This window comes from Cottoperca gobio, chromosome 8 (genome assembly GCF_900634415.1).
Source record: "Cottoperca gobio chromosome 8, fCotGob3.1, whole genome shotgun sequence".
Classification (NCBI taxonomy): domain Eukaryota; kingdom Metazoa; phylum Chordata; class Actinopteri; order Perciformes; family Bovichtidae; genus Cottoperca; species Cottoperca gobio.
The window spans coordinates 22,283,720-22,300,323 of record NC_041362.1 but is presented as its reverse complement, the minus strand read 5'-3'; the positions used below and the strand labels follow the sequence as shown (position 1 = coordinate 22,300,323).

At 43.8% G+C, this 16,604-nt stretch overlaps 1 protein-coding gene across 2 annotated transcripts in view; it reads left to right on the top strand.

Annotated features, from left to right (window-relative positions):
- LOC115012554 (junction plakoglobin-like) overlaps positions 1-16,604 on the top strand; it is a 129,646-nt gene that overhangs the window by 79,168 nt on the left and 33,874 nt on the right. For both annotated transcript variants that reach the window (XM_029438223.1, XM_029438222.1), the window contains one exon: positions 5,368-5,598. In XM_029438223.1, coding sequence (XP_029294083.1) covers positions 5,368-5,598 — 231 coding nt within the window. The remainder of the gene's footprint in view (positions 1-5,367; positions 5,599-16,604) is intronic.

Sequence of the window (16,604 nt, the reverse complement as noted above, 5' to 3'; positions counted from 1 at the left end):
TAGTAGTAGCAGTATTATGAGCAGCAGTAGTAGTGGTAGTGGTAGTGGTAGTAGGAGCAGCAGTAGTTGCTCTAATAGTAGTGGCTGTAGTAGTAATAGCAGTAGTAGTAGTAGTAGTAGTAGTAGCAATGGTTAGTAACAGTATCAGTAGTAGTAGTAGGAGCAGCAGTAGTAGTAGCAGTAGTAGTGGTAGCAGTGTCAGTAGTAGAGGTAGTAGTTGTAGTAGTTGCAGTAGAAGCAGTAGTAGTAGTAGCAGTCGTAGTAGCACCAGTAGTAGTAGTAGTAGTAGTAGCAGCAGTAGTAGTAGTAGTAGGAGCAGCAGTAGTAGTAGCAGTAGTAGTAGTACCAGTAGCAATAGCAGTAGTAGAGCAGTAGTAGTAGTAGTAGTAGTAGTAGTAGTAGTAGTAGTAGTAGTAGTGGCAGTAGTAGCCTAGTAGCAGTAGTAGCCTAGTAGCAGCAGTAATAGCAGTAGTTGTAGTAGTAGCAGTAGTGGCAGTAGTAGTAACAGTAGCAGTCGTAGAGGCAGTATATTTAGCAGTAGTAGTAGTATTAGTAGCCTAGTAGCAGCAGTAGTAGTAGTAGTTGTAGTATTAGCAGTAGTTGTAGTCTCAGTAGTAGTAGCACCAGTAGTAGTAGCAGCAGTAGTAGCAGCAGCAGTAGTAGTAGTAGTAGTAGTAGTAGTAGTAGCACCAGTAGTGGCAGCAGTAGTAGTAGTAGGAACAGTAGTAGTAGTAGTAGTAGCACCATTAGTTGTAGCAGTAGTAGTGGTAGGATCAGTAGTAGTAGTAGTAGTAGTAGCAGTAGTAGCAGTAGTAGCAGCACCAGTAGTAGTAGCAGTAGTAGTAGTAGTAGTAGTAGTAGTAGCACCAGTAGTAGAAGCAGTGGTAGTAGTAGTAGTAGGAACAGTCGTAGTAGTAGTAGTAGCACCAGTAGTTGTAGCAGAAGTAGTGGTAGGAGCAGTAGTAGTAGTAGTAGTCGTACTAGCAGTAACAGAGGCAGCAATAGTAGCAGTAGCAGTAGTTGTAGTAGTATTAGCAACATCAGAAGTAGAGGCAGTAGTAGTAGTAGTAGCAGTAGTTGTAGTCTCAGTAGTAGCACCAGTAGTAGTAGCAGAAGTAGATGCAGTAGTAGTAGCAGTAGTAGTAGTAGTGGTAGGAAAAGTGGTAATAGTAGTAGCAGTAGTAGTAGAACCAGTAGTAGTAGTAGCAGTAGTAGTAGCACCAGTAGTAGTAGCAGTAGTCGTAGTAGTAGCAGTAACAGTAGTAGAGGCAGTAGTAGTAGCAGTAGTTGTAGTAGCAGTAGTAGTAGTAGTAGTAGCACCAGTAGTAGCAGCAGTAGTACTTGTAGTACTAGGAACAGTAGTAGTAGTAGCATCAGTAGTAGCAGCAGTAGTAGTAGTATGAACAGTAGTAGTAGTAGTAGCACCAGTAGTTGTAGCAGTAGCAGTGGTAGGAGCAGTAGTAGTAGTAGCAGTAGTAGTAGTAGTAGTAGTAGTAGTAGTAGTAGTATGAGCAGCAGTAGTAGCAGTAGTAGGAGCAGCAGTAGTAGTAGCAGTAGTAGTAGTAGTAGTAGCAGTAGCAGTAGTAATAGCAGTTGTAGAGGCAGTAGTCATACCAGTAGTAGTAGTAGTAGTAGCAGTAGTAGTATTAGGAACAGTATTATCAGTAGTAGCAGTAGCAATAGTTATATTAGTAGCAGTAGTAGTGGTAGCAGTATTAGCAGTAGTAGTAGCAGTAGTAGCAGTAACAGTAGTAGAGTTAGTCGTCATAGCAGTAGTTGTAGTAGAACCAGTAGTAGTAGTAGGAACAGTCGTAGTCGTAGTAGCAGTAGTAGTAGCACCAATAATAGTAGCAGTACTAGTAGTAGCAGTAGTAGTAGCAGAAGTAGAGGCAGTAGCAGTAGCAGTAGTTCTAGTAGTAGCAGTAGTAGTAATATTAGTAGTTGGAACAGTAGTAGCAGTAGTAGCACCATTAGTAGTAGCATTAGTAGTAATAGCAGTAGCAGAGGCAGTAGTTGTAGCAATAGTAGTAGTAGTAGTAGCAGTAGTAGCCTAGTAGCAGCATTAGTAGCAGTAGTTGTAGTAGTAGCAGTAGTGGCAGTAGTAGTAACAGTAGCAGTAGTAGAGGCAGTAGTCATAGCAGTAGTAGCAGTAGTAGCAGTCGTAGTAGTAGTAGTAATAGTAGCCTAGTAGCAGCAGTAGTAGCAGTAGTTGTAGGAGTAGCAGTAGTTGTAGTCTCAGTAGTATTAGCACCAGTAGTAGTAGTAGAAGTAGAGGCAGTAGTAGTAGTAGTTCTAGTAGTAGCAGTAGTAGTAGTAGTTTTAGTAGGAACAGTAGTAGCATTAGTAGCTCCATTAGTAGTAGCATTAGTAGTAGTAGCAGTAGCAGAGGCAGTAGTTGTAGCAGTAGTGGTAGCAGTAGTAGCCTAGTAGCAGCACTAGTTGTAGGAGTAGCAGTAGTTGTAGTCTCAGTAGTATTAGCACCAGTAGTAGTAGTAGAAGTAGAGGCAGTAGTAGTAGTAGTTCTAGTAGTAGCAGTAGTAGTAGTAGTAGTAGTTTTAGTAGGAACAGTAGTAGCATTAGTAGCTCCATTAGTAGTAGCATTAGTAGTAGTAGCAGTAGCAGAGGCAGTAGTTGTAGCAGTAGTGGTAGCAGTAGTAGCCTAGTAGCAGCACTAGTAGCAGAGGCAGTAGTTGTAGCAGTAGTAGTAACAGCAGTAGTAGCCTAGTAGCAGCAGTAGTAGCAGTAGTTGTAGTAGTAGTAGTAGTAGTAGTAGTAGTAGTAGTACTGGCAGTAGTAGGAGTAGTTGTAGTAGTAGTAACAGTAGTTGTAGTAGTAGTATTAGCAGCATCAGTAGTAGAGGCAGTAGTAGTAGCATTAGTAGTAGTAGTAGTCGTAGTAACAGTAGCAGTAGTAAAGGCAGTAGTAGTAGCCCCAGTGGTAGTAGTAGCAGTAGTAGTGGTAGGAGCAGTAGTAGTAGTAGCACCAGTAGTAGTAGCACCATTAGTAGTAGTAGGAACAGTGGTAATAGTAGTAGCAGTAGTAGTAGCACCAGTAGTAGTAGCAGTAGTAGTTGTAGGAGCAGTAGTAGTAGTAGCAGTAGTAGTAGCACCAGTAGTAGTAGTAGCAGCAGTAGTAGTAGTAGTAGTAGAAACTGTAGTAGTAGCACCAGTAATCGTAGCAGTAGTAGTGGTAGGAGCAGCAGTAGTAGTAGTAGCAGTCGTAGTAGCACCAGTAGTAGTAGTAGTAGTAGTAGTAGGAGCAGCAGTAGTAGTAGTAGTAGTAGTAGTAGTAGTAGTAGCAGTAGCAATAGCAGTAGTAGAGGCAGTAGTCATAGCAGTAGTAGTAGTAGTAGTTGTAGTAGCAGTAGTAGCCTAGTAGCAGCAGTAATAGCAGTAGTTGTAGTAGTAGCAGTAGTGGCAGTAGTAGTAACAGTAGCAGTCGTAGAGGCAGTATTCATAGCAGTAGTAGCAGTAGTAGCAGTATTAGTAGTAGTAGTATTAGTAGCCTAGTAGCAGCTGTAGTAGCAGTAGTTGTAGTAGTAGCAGTAGTTGTAGTATCAGTAGTAGTAGCACCAGTAGTAGTAGCAGCAGTAGTAGCAGCAGTAGTAGTAGTAGTAGTAGTAGTAGGAACAGTAGTAGTAGTAGCACCAGTAGTGGCAGCAGTAGTAGTAGGAACAGTAGTAGTAGTAGCACCATTAGTTGTAGCAGTAGTAGTGGTAGGAGCAGTAGTAGTAGTAGTAGTAGCAGTAGTAGCAGCACCAGTAGTAGTAGCAGTAGTAGTAGTAGTAGCACCAGTAGTAGCAGCAGTAGTAGTAGTAGGAACAGTCATAGTAGTAGTAGTAGTAGTAGCACCAGTAGTTGTAGCAGTAGTAGTGTTAGGAGCAGTAGTAGTAGTAACAGTAGTAGTAGCACCAGTAGTAGTAGCAGTAGTAGTAGTAGTAGTAGTAGTAGTAGTAGTAGGAGCAGCAGTAGTCGCAGTAGTAGTAGTAGTAGCACCATTAGTTGTAGCAGTAGTAGTGGTAGGAGCAGTAGTAGTATTAGTAGCAGTAGTAGTAGCACCAGTAGTAGTAGCAGTAGTAGTGGTAGGAGCAGTAGTAGTAGTAACAGTAGTAGTAGCACCAGTAGTATTAGCAGTAGTAGTAGTAGTAGGAGCAGCAGTAGTAGCAGTAGTAGGAGCAGCATTAGTAGTAGCAGTAGTAGTAGTAGCAGTAGCAGTACCAATAACAGTAGTAGAGGTAGTAGTCATAGCAGTAGTAGTAGTAGTAGCAGTAGTTGTAGTAGTAGCAGTAGTGGCAGTAGTAGTAACAGTAGCAGTAGTAGATGCAGTAGTCATAGCAGTAGTAGCAGTAGTAGCAGTGTTAGTAGTAGTAGTAGTAGTAGCCTAGTAGCAGCAGTAGTAGCAGTAGTTGTAGTAGTAGCAGTAGTTGTAGTCTCAGTAGTAGTAGCACCAGTAGTAGTCGCAGAAGTAGAGGCAGTAGTAGTAGTCGCAGTTCTAGCAGTAGCAGTAGTAGTAGTTTTAGTAGGAACAGTAGTAGCAGTAGTAGCACCATTTGTAGTAGCATTAGTAGTAGTAGCAGTAGCAGAGGCAGTAATTGTAGCAGTAGTAGCCTAGTAGGAGCAGAAGTAGCAGTAGTTGTAGTAGTAGTAGTGCTGGCAGTAGTAGCAGTAGTAGTAACAGTAGTTGTAGTTGTAGTAACATTAGTTGTAGTAGTAGTATTAGCAGCATCAGTAGTAGAGGCAGTAGTCGTAGTATTAGTAGTAGTAGTAACAGTAACAGTAGTAGAGGCAGTTGTAGTAGCACTAGTAGTAGCAGTAGTAGAGGCAGTAGTAGTAGCAGTAGTTATAGTAGTAGCAGTAGTTATAGTAGTAGCAGTAGTAGTAGTAGTAGTAGTAGTAGTAGCACCAGTAGTAGTAGTAGTAGCAGTAGTAGTGGTAGGAGCAGTAGTAGTGGTAGCAGTCGTAGTAGCACCAGTAATAGTAGCAGTAGTAGTAGTAGTATCAGTCACAGTAGTAGAGGCAATAGTAGCAGTAGTTGTAGTAGCAGTAGTAGTAGTAGTAGTAGTAGTAGTAGTAGGAACAGTAGTAGTAGTAGCACCAGTAGTAGTAGCAGCAGTAGTAGTAGTAGTAGTAGTAGTAGTAGTATTAGGAGCAGTAGTAGTAGCAGTAGTAGGAGCAGTAGTAGTAGTAGTAGCAGTAGCAGTAGCAATAGCAGTAGTAGAGACAGTAGTCATAGCAGTAGTAGTAGTAGTAGTAGTAGTAGTAGTAGTAGTAGTAGTAGTAGTAGTAGTAGTAGTAGTCGTAGTAGCAGTAGTAGCAGCAGCAGTAGTACTACATGTTTCTGATCTGAGCCACGTGTTGTTTCCTGCAGTGAGTGAGGCGGACAGTGTGGTGAAGGTGGCAGAATGGCAGGAAACCTACTACGCCTCAGACTCTGGAATCCAATCAGCAGCCACCACAGTCCTGGACGATGAGAGCAGCACTGACTACAGCGGTCGTAAGAAGTACACTGGTACAACAACCAGTATTAACACTGCTCCTGCTACTGCCACCACTGGAAGAGGAGGAGACACAGCAGCTGGGGGACTCGAGAGTCCCACGGGTGAGAATTCTATGCAGCGCTTCAACTGAGAGGTCAAAAATCATTTTTTTTGTCGTTCATGTGTTTTGGTTTATTTCTGTCATTCCTTCTTCACTTCCTTTATCTTTGTTTCTTTAGCTAATACTGGCTTTCATCATCTCTCTCTCTCTCTGTTCATCATCAGATGTGTAGTCTTTACTGTTGTGCATCTGTGTTGCTCGTTCTTCTCTATTTATACTTCTGTTTTTTTGCTAGAATAAATGCATTGATGTGATACCATATAGGCCTAGTCCATTTCTCCATTTGCCGATACATTTGCTGGTTCATGATTTGCTTGTTTATTTGTTTGCCCATCAATCAGTCCGACACACATGATCATCCCAGACACCACTGAAGGGATTTTGATGAGTGTTGAAGTCATTTGATCCAGTGTTAATTTATGATGTGCTTAACATATGGATCAGTAATGGGGGAAATTCATTTGTTTTGAGTTAATGCAGGTAAGATGACTTGTTTTTCTCCTTCAGAAGAAACTATTTTCAGCCATTCATCTGTCTGCTATCTAAATATGAAGAAACTTTGTTTTTGTCCTCATTTCTTCTATTACGCAGGAAGAAATAAAAGTCTCCTCCACAAAATAATCCCCCACAAATATGTTGTCTTTTAAACTTTACTATCCTACCTGTGCTGTTAGGTGAGAGAGCTGGCCGCCAAATGCATGTTAATTATTCTAATTAAATATGGAGCACATAGAAAAATGTCAACAAAATCAAGTATGTGGCCTATAAAACACAGCTAGGGGGCCAGCCACCCGTCTGAGAAAACCCATTTCGGCCGATTGTATCCGTGATCTCGTTCTTTCAATCATGACCATAGGTGAGGGTAGGAACGAAGATCGACCGGTATATTGAGAGCTTTGCCTTCTGGCTCAGCTCTCTTTTCGTCACAACGGTGCGGTAAAGTGACTGTAATACCGCCCCCGCTGCTCCGATTCTCCGGCCAATCTCTCGCTCCATCGTCCCCTCACTCGCGAACAAGACCCGAGGTTCTTGAACTCCTTCACTTGGGGTAATGGCTCATTCCCTACCCGGAGTAGGCAATCCACCGGTTTCCTGCTGAGAGCCATGGCCTCAGATTTAGAGGTGCTGATTCTCATCCCAACCGCTGCACACTCGGCTGCGAACCGATCCAGTGACTGTTGAAGGTCACAGACCGATAATGCCATAAGGACCACATCATCTGCAAAGAGCAGCGATGAGATCACCGAACTGCAACCCCTCTCCTCCACGACTACGCCTCGATATCCTATCCATGAAAATCACGAACAGGCCAACATTCACTGGAAACGAGTCCAACTTACTGCCGAGTATCTGGACACAACTCTCGCTTTGGGCGTACAGGGATTGGATGGCCCTCAAAAGTGACCCCCTCACCTCATACTCCCGCAGCATCTCCCACAGTATCACCCGGGGGACCCGGTCATACGCCTTCTCCAGATCCACAAAACACATGTAGACCGGATGGGCGTACTCCCAGGCCCCCTCCAGGATCCTTGCAAGAGTAAAGAGTTGGTCTGTTGTTCCACGACCAGGACGGAATCCGCATTGTTCCTCTTGAATCAGAGGTTCCACTACCGGCCGAACCCTCCTTTCCAGTACCTTGGAGTAGACTTTACCAGGGAGGCTGAGAAGTGTGATACCCCTGTAGTTGGCACACACTCTCTGGTCCCCTTTTTTAAATAGGGGAACCACCACCCCGGTCTGCCAACCCCTAGGCACTGTCCCAGACTTCCACGCAATGTTGACGAGGCGTGTCAACCAAGACAGCCCCTCAACACCCAAAGCCTTCAGCATTTCTGGACGGATCTCACCAACTCCTGCGGCTTTGCCACTGTGGAGTTGTTTGACTACCTCAGTGACTTCCATCCGGGAAATTGACGATGATCTCCCATCAGCTTCCAGCTCTGCCTCTACCATAGAGGGCGTGTTAGTAGGATTCAGGATTTCCTCAAAGTGCTCCTTCCACCGGCCAATAACCTTCTCAGTTGAAGTCAGCAGGGTCCCACCCTTGCTGTACACAGCTTGGATGGTTCCTCGCTTCCCCCTCCTGAGGTGCCGGATGGTTTTCCAGAAGCACCTTGGAAGGACTCCTTCTTCAGTCGGACGGCTTCCCTGACCACCGGGGTCCACCACGGTGTTCGAGGGTTACCGCCCCTTGAGGCACCAAAGACCTTGAGACCACAGCTCATCACCGCAGCTTCAGCAATAGAGGTTTTGAACATCACCCACTCAGGTTCAATGCCCCCAACCTCCACAGGGATGTCTGAAAAGCTCCGCCGGAGGTGTGAGTTAAAGATCCCCAGGACAGGGGCTTCCTCCAGACGTTCCCAGTTCACCCGCACTACCCGTTTGGGTTTACCAGGTCTCTCCAGAGTCTTCCCCCACCCCTTGATCCAACTCACCACCAGAAGGTGATCAGTCGACAGCTCCACCCCTCTCTTCACCCGAGTGTCCAAAACATGCGGCCTCCGATCAGATGATACGATTACGAAATCGATCATTGACCTTTGTCCTAGGGTGCTCTGGTACCACGTGCACTTATGAGCATCCTTATGTTCGAACATGGTGTTTGTTATGGCCATTCCATGACTAGCACAGAAGTCCAACAACAAACGACCGTTCGGGTTTAGATCAGGGAGGCCCTTCCTCCCAATCACGCCTCTCCAGGTGTCTCCATCGTTTCCCACGTGTGCGTTGAAGTCTCCCAGCAAGACTACGGAGTCCCCTACTCGAGCCCCCTGCAGGGCTCCATTCAGGGTCTCCAAGAAGGCCGAATACTCAGAACTGTGGTTTGAGGCATAGGCACAAACAACAGTCAGAGTTTTCCCCCCCATAATCCGAAGGCGTAGGGAGGCGACCCTCTCGTCCACCGGGGTAAACTCCAACATAGCGGCGCTCAGCCGGGGGCTAGTGAGTATCCCCACCCCGGCCCGACGCCTCACACCTTGGGCAACTCCGGAGAAGAATAGAGTCCAACCCCTATCCAGGAGTACGGTTCCAGAGCCCAGACTGTGCGTGGAGGTAAGCCCCACCAGATCCAACTGGTAGCGATCCACCTCCCGCACTAGTTCAGGCTCCTTCCCCCACAGAAAGGTGACGTTCCACATCTCCAGAGCCAGCCTCTCGAGGTCCCTGACCATCACTGCCACCCGTGTGACAGCGCACCCGACCCCAGCGGTTTTTCCCATGAGTGGTGGGCCCACAGGATGGATGGATGGGAGGCACCACGTAGCTTCTTCGGGCTGTGCCCGACCGGGCTCCGTGGCAAACCCGGCCACCAGGCGCTCGCTGTCGGGCCCTCCCTCTGGGCCGGCTCCAGACGGGGGCCCCGGGCTTCCTCCGGGCAGGGTCTCTCCTTTCCTTTCCCTTTTTTTCATGAAGTCGTTTTTGAACCATTCTTAGTCTGGCCCCTCGCCTGAGACCAATTTGCCCTGGGAGACCCTACCAGGAGCACTAGGCTCCAGACAACACAGCTCTCAGGTTCATAGGGACACACAAACCTCTCCACCACGATAAGGTGATGGTTCCCAGAGAGGTGCTTTCACATGTGCTTTTAAAAGTTGTACAACCAAATGTACAATAGCAGATAAGCTGAGTAAGTATGAGTGCAGGTTGGGCTCCTCCTTGTTTTTAGGAGAGCTTATACTACAATGTGAGTCTTTTATTACCCACATGTATACTCAGTGCTTAGATACAGATGCAGCCACCTAGAATGTCCCCTCCCTCCTTGATGGTACCTTTGGCAGGTCCGTGAGGGATCCCTCCTAGCGCATCGTCAGGTACTTGGCTGAAAAGAAATAGTGTGGCCGATGCGTAACGCCGCTATGGTGCATTATCTGGCAATCAGTTGCAATGGCTTCTCTATCCACCTGGTGGAGCAGTGATGGAAACTGACACTGACAGTTCACACTGGAAGAAGCATGTATAAATGTGTTTAATCTGTGTACTCCTTTATACTCCTATATCTCCTCCACTAGTTCTAGGTCTATTGGTCATGCTTTTCCACGAAGAACAGACTTAAGATTGACTGTTGTGATACTTGAATTCCACATTGATTTGCATGGCACAAATAAATATGTGAAGTGAAAAGAGATGAAATAAAAGGTTTCAACACACTTAAAATTATCAATTTTTTCACAACCATCTGCTGTTTTGTTTGGAAGCCATACCACTAGGCCATCACAACCCATTTTGTAGCTGATAATATGAATATTCCGTACTGTGTGCTTAAAGGGTTACTCTACAACATTTTACACATCAAAGTCTGTTTCCAGGTGTTGGGATTACCACTGCATGCGTGAACACATTTGCCTTTTGTGTCTCCAGAGGAATCAGTGTGAATTCTGATGGAATGTCCTGATGTGATGTCACTTGAGTCAGCGTTGGTTGGGTCTGAAGATGTGAAGTTTGAAAATATAAAACATCTAAGGGTTTGGATTTAGAAAGAAATTAGTTTACCAGACCTCGCTAGTCCACTCCTCATCGCTGCTTACGGTTACATTAGTCATTACTAGAATTTCAGGATTCAAGGATCATTTATTGTTAAACGGCAACACAGGGTTGCGGCAACACAGGGTTGCGCAACTAAACAAAAAGAACAACAGTAGTGCATTCCTGTATTGCATTTCTTTGGGGATTTGCATCAGGAGAAATGTGAACAACAGAAGCAGAAACAGGGTCTGTCTTGTATAAATGCTCTCTGTCCCTTACCAAGGAAAAGTCCAGAAAGAAATGGTAGACTATAATGAACAACAATATTACAAAAAGATAAATCATATTCCCACTAAATAAGTAAATAACCAAAATACGGGCGTCCCGGTAGCTCAACCGGTAGCACAGGCGTCCCATATACAAAGGCTTAGTCCTTGCCCACAGCGGCCACTGGTTCGACCTGTGGCGTTTGCTGTATGTCGTTCCCTCTCTCTCTCCCCTTTCACAATCTGCACTTCTCTATCATAAAAGCATGAAAATAATGCATTGAAATAAATAAAACATTTGCTCAGGTTAACACTGTTAGCGCTTTTTGGTGTTAGCTGCTATACGCCGGCTCAGCTGTCGCCATATTAAGAGTTATGTGGAGGCAATCCCAAATGTCTCTCTCACAAAAGTACCTCCCTTCTAAGCAGGATTTGAAAAGTTCAAAACACGGAGTTTTGAAACCTGATGTTTAGTTTGTTTCAGCAACATACAGTGATGTGCTTTCAACAAGAGAAGCTCTATAAAGACAGTAGCAGAATTTCATCAGAGGACCAAACCAAGCTAGCGATGCATAATTGCATATTGCTGACCATTTCCAAAGTGAAGCATTAGTTATTTCCTTGTTTTTAGTTTCAGTTTATTCAGTAAGTTACGCAAAAGAAGGGAAACTTTAGCAATATATTACAGTTTGTTCTTGCAGCCTTTTAATGAAAACCATTTACCACAAGCCCAAAACCTTTACGGGTTAAACATCAGCAGTTTAAAAGACATAGCCCTTTAACATTTTTTAGACATCAGAGATTACAGCTAAACATGTCCCATGTGCCACAGGGACCATGCATGCTGTATGGCACACTTGTGAGCACATCTGTGTATGCAGATATCCAGTGTAGTGTAGACAAAACAAAGTTGTCAGGTCAGTTTGTAGTCAGGTCTCAATCTTAAGCAGTGATGTGTCCTTGAACACACAGAACTGAAAGCAATGGCTGCCTCGGATGTTGAAACTTAATTTAAAGTATGTTATGCCTTGGGAAGTTATTTCATAATTGTGAAATATAAGCTCCTTGTACTTAATGTGCTTAAACCAGCAGTATGGCGGTCCTGTATCCCTCCCCTTTCCATCCTCTTATCATGTCTACACACTGCCAGTATATGGTAAACACGAAGAAACATTATTTTTTATCTTCTTTTCTTTGCAAAGTTACCAGACAACCAATGAGAATAACTTATGTGTCAACCCAGAAGGTCAATCCCACAGACTAAATTATCACCTTTTTCCCTTTCAAATCAAATCAAATCAAATGTATTTGTATAGCCCAATATCACAAATTATACATTTGTCTCAGTGTGCTTTACAGACTGTACAGTTTACGACACCCTCTGTCCTTAGACCCTTGCATCGCACAAGGAAAAACTTCCTAAAAGAAACCCCATAATTAAAGGGGAAAAAATGGAAGAAACCTCAGGGAGAGCAACTGAGGAGGGATCCCTCTCACAGGACGGACAGACGTGCAATAGATGTTGTATGTACAGGATAAACAACATAGTACAAATATAACATTTGACAGAAAATGATGTTGTATTGAAAAAGAGAAAGTTTGGATGAATCCAGGAAAATGTCAAAAAGGCTTCCCAGTGTCCAGCAAGACTAGTGCAGCAGGCGCAGCCACGATTCCTGATCCTGACGTAAACTTTATCAGTGGCAACCTGCCACATGAGACACAGAAACTCCGGGGATGATACCCCGGATGATGAGTTAGTAACATACATTTACATAAATGCATACAGATAGAGAGGGAGAAGAAGAGAGGGAGGAGAGGAAGAGAAGGAAGAGAGCAGGGAGGTGTCCCCCGGCAGTCTAAGCCTATAGCAGCATAACTAGGGGCTGATCCAGGGCAAACCTGAGCCAGCCCTAACTATAAGCTTTATCAAAAAGGAAAGTCTTTAGCCTACTCTTAAATGTGGAGAGTGTGTCTGCCTCCCGAACACAAACTGGAAGCTGGTTCCACTGGAGAGGAGCTTGATAGCTGAAGGCTCTGGCTCCCATTGTACTCTTGGAGACTCTAGGAACCACAAGTAACCCTGCAGTCTGGGAGCGCAATGCTCTAGGTTTATAAGGTACTATGAGATCTTTAAGATATGCTGGAGCCCGACCATTAATTGCTTTGTAAGTCAGGAGAAGGATTTTGAATTCTATTCTGTATTTTACCAGGAGCCAGTGCAGAGCAGCTAATACAGGAGTAATATGATCCCGTTTCCTTGTTCTTGTCAATACACGTGCCGCTGCATTTTGGATCAACTGAAGAGTCTTAAGCGACTTTTTGGGACAACCTGATAACAATGAGTTGCAGTAATCCAGCCTTGAAGTAACAAATGCATGGATTAGTTTTTCTGCATTATTTTGGGACAGGATGTGTCTTATTTTTGCAATGTTACGTAGATGAAAGAAGGCAGTCCTTGAGATTTGTTTTATGTGGGAGTTAAACGACAGATCTTGATCAAAGATGACGGCAAGATTCCTTACAGTGGTGCTGGAGGCCAAATTAATGCCATCCAGAGCTTCTTCGTCATTAGAAAATGCCGTTCGGAGGCGTTTAGGGCCAAGTATAATAACTTTAGTTTTGTCTGTGTTTAACATCAAGAAGTTGCTAAACATCCACGTTTTTATGTCCTTAAGGCATGCTTGAAGTTTAGCCAATTGATTGATTTCATCTGGTTTAATTGATAGATATAATTGGGTATCATCCGCATAGCAATGAAAGTTTATAGAGTGGTTCCTTATAATATTGCCCAAAGGAAGCATATATATAAGGTGAATAGAATCGGTCCAAGTACAGAACCCTGCGGAACTCCAAGACTGACTTTGGCTGTCATGGAGGATTTTTCGTTAACACATACAAAATATATATAGGACTAAATAGGACTTGAACCAGTTTAATGCGGTTCCTTTTATGCCAATACAATGTTCCAGTCTCTGTAGTAGAATGTCATGATCAACAGTGTCGAAAGCAGCACAGAGGTCTAACAAGACAAGAACAGAGACAAGTCCTTTGAAAAGTCCTTTGTGTTTGAAAAATCTTTGTCAGTGAGCAAGACCATTAATTCCAAGCGGTGTTTGACACTATAAAGAGATAGTTTTTTTTTTTATTGCACTCCCTCATTATATTATGACACCAAATTGTTGTCCTGAATCACAAAATTTCCTCTTCGTTTTTTCTAACTTTCACGGTCAAGTTTCAAAACATGTTTTGAATGGAGAAATTTAAGGAGTGCTATTAGGCACTAAAACGTTACAAACATGTGATTTCATGTTGCATGCTAGAAAAATGATTAAGACAAATTTAGACCAGATGTAATCATGATTCAATGCTTTAAGTCTTGAATTATACTCAAACGTCTTTAAAGAACCACACCAGTGACTTTTCATATTTCAACCCTTTTATCACACCATGTTTTAGTGTCTGACATTTCTTTATGTATTTTTTCAGTTTTGGATGGGTTTGAGGTCAGGCATCTGTGCAGGGCAGTTAAGAGACCTACTATTCTACAGAACAGGTTTGCCTTTCTTGGAGTGAAGAAACATGTGAATGTTTTATCTGGTGTTATGCAATATCTTGGAGTGTGTAATACCATTAGAAATGGTGCTGTAAGGAATATTTCCCTCTCCTGGGAACTGAACAAATTCCCATCCACGTTTGTAGATAACACACATTGGTTGCTTTGAATTTGGTCACAAGTCCTGGTGGGATTAATCATGATAACTAGGCTTTGCTTGGGCTCTTTTCCCTCCAGGTTGAATCTAAAATACTTGTGGGTGAGCTCCATTTGATCTTAGTTACTCAACAAAACCCTCCCAACCAGGGAGGGAGAAACGGACAATCATGACCTTAGACGTGGAAGTGTTGCCTCTCATCCCGACCACTTCACGCTCGACTGCAAACCACACCACAACCAGAACCACATCATCTGCAAAGAGTGACATGTACACTGTAGATGGAGCCCAACACCCACACAAAACATGTTTGACTTCCTGCAGAGAATACGGAAACAGCTTTAATGCAGGTTATATAAGAATAGGATGGCTTGTAGCAATGTCCTTGGTACCCCATACTCCTTGGTACCCCAAACAGAACTGAAGATGGGCAAACTTCCATGACCAACCCAACAAATAAGGGTAAAGAGCCTGTCCACTGTTTCAGGTTTGATAGTCATTGGAGCCTCTTTTCAAGCGCAATGGCATACCTTTTCCAGGGAGGCTGAGCAGTGTCATACCCTGATAATTGAAGCACACCCTCTGGTCCCCTTTTTTAGTAATGAGAACCACCACCCGGTCTTTCATTCTGTAGGCTCTGTCTCATTAAAATGTTTCAGAGGCGACTTCTGCAGGGCAGGCAGCAGGGGAAAGGACAGTCTGTGTGTGAAGTAGTGGTAGTGGTAGATCTGCTGCAAAGCAGGAGAACAGATCAGGATGCCTCCGGGAGCGAATGGAACGCTCCGCCTCCGCTGACCAGCACGGACTACGGTGGAGCTGGTACGACCTGCTGCTGTCACTCCGCTCAACCGGACTGGATCCCAGTTTTGGCGACGGACTGCTGCACAGCACCGCATGGAGGAAGTTCACACTGTATGTTAGAGGTGTCACGATTTCAATGTCGACCTTCAGAATCAAAAGCAGGCTCCCTGAACATTACTTATTGGCATAAAACAGTTGACATTTAAAGTAAATCTTGAGGTGCATCTCTATATGACGTAATATAAGAGCAAGATCACCCCCAGACAACATGTCATTGATTCTCCTTCTTTCCTTTTCGTTTAATTGAAACGTGGAATAATGTGAGAATGTGGCATTGTACTCTACCTGCTTGCAGTGAAACGTTCTTCAAACTCACAAGTACCATTGCCCATTAGGCTGAGACTAATAAGGTTAGATTCACAAGTCTGTCATCAGCTGAGATTATTAAATCATCTATCAAGCAATTATTCCTCCTCAGGCACAACTGCAAAATATCTTTAATGACGATAGCACCTGAGGCTCAACACAAAATATAATTTTACCACCCAGTGAGTGTATAAAAGTCATCCTCCAGGTTAAACAGCAGATGGTTATATTCTGCTCAGTTAATCTTGGCAATTACTCCGCTGCTTCATCTTGTAAATCTTAAATACATAGATGCATACTTATCACTCTTAATTAGCTACATAAAGTTCTGCATTTGAAAGGTTCAAATGCTGTTTGGGACCACATAGCATTTCAGAGGCTCATCAAATGATTGGTTTCAAAAGAATGATCCTCAAATATTTATTTTGAAATTACTGAAAAAGTGCACCTCGGCTGAAATATCTCCACAAAGATTAAATGGATTGCTATTCAATCTCATGGTTCACAGACAATGTATCCCATCATTTTTGGTGATCCTGAGGTTGACATTTTTGGTTCAGAGTAAAATATCTTACGTTGAAAGGAGCCAGTTGAGGTGGTTCGGGCATCTAGTAAGGATGCCACATGGGCGCCTCCCTAGGGAGGTGTTCCAGGCACGTCCAGCTGGGAGGAGACCCCGGAGAAGACCCAGGACTCGGTGGAGAGATTATATCTCCTCACTGGCCTGGGAACGCCTCAGGATCCCCCAGTCGGAGCTGGAGGATGTGGCCCGGAGAAGGGAAGATTGGGGTTCCTTACTGGAGCTGCTGCCCCCGCGACCCGATCCCGGATAAGTGGTAGACGATGGATGGATGGATAAAATATCTCTAGACATTCATGTTCCCCTGCAGATGAATGGTAATTACTTTGGTGACGTTTTAGTTGTCCAATGTAAATGTTACCATGTTAACACAATAAACTAAGCATATTAAGATTGCATACTTTGCCTATTATGTAGCATGCTGACATTAGCATTTAGCTCACTGAGCTGCTAGCATGGCCATAGCCTTTAGGCTGAAGTGTGCGAGTTGAAAATACTGCTTGAAGTGAACCATCCTTCTTATCTGTCATCTTGTTTTCACCAAGGATAGATGAAATAATTAAATACAAAAACTGTCCGGACCACATAATCTTTAGAAGCTTAGAAGCATCCTACCACTAAGGTCTCACCATCCAAAGACAAATCTGACCAAACCTCTCAATCAATCAAGTTTCTGTTTCAACTTTCAACCTTTTTTTGTCACAAACTAAACATATTTCTACATTGTGCAGTGAATTGCCTTTTTGCCCTCTCCAGTACCACACTTTAAATTAAAATAATACGTGAAAATATTAGACATTCAGCTATTAAA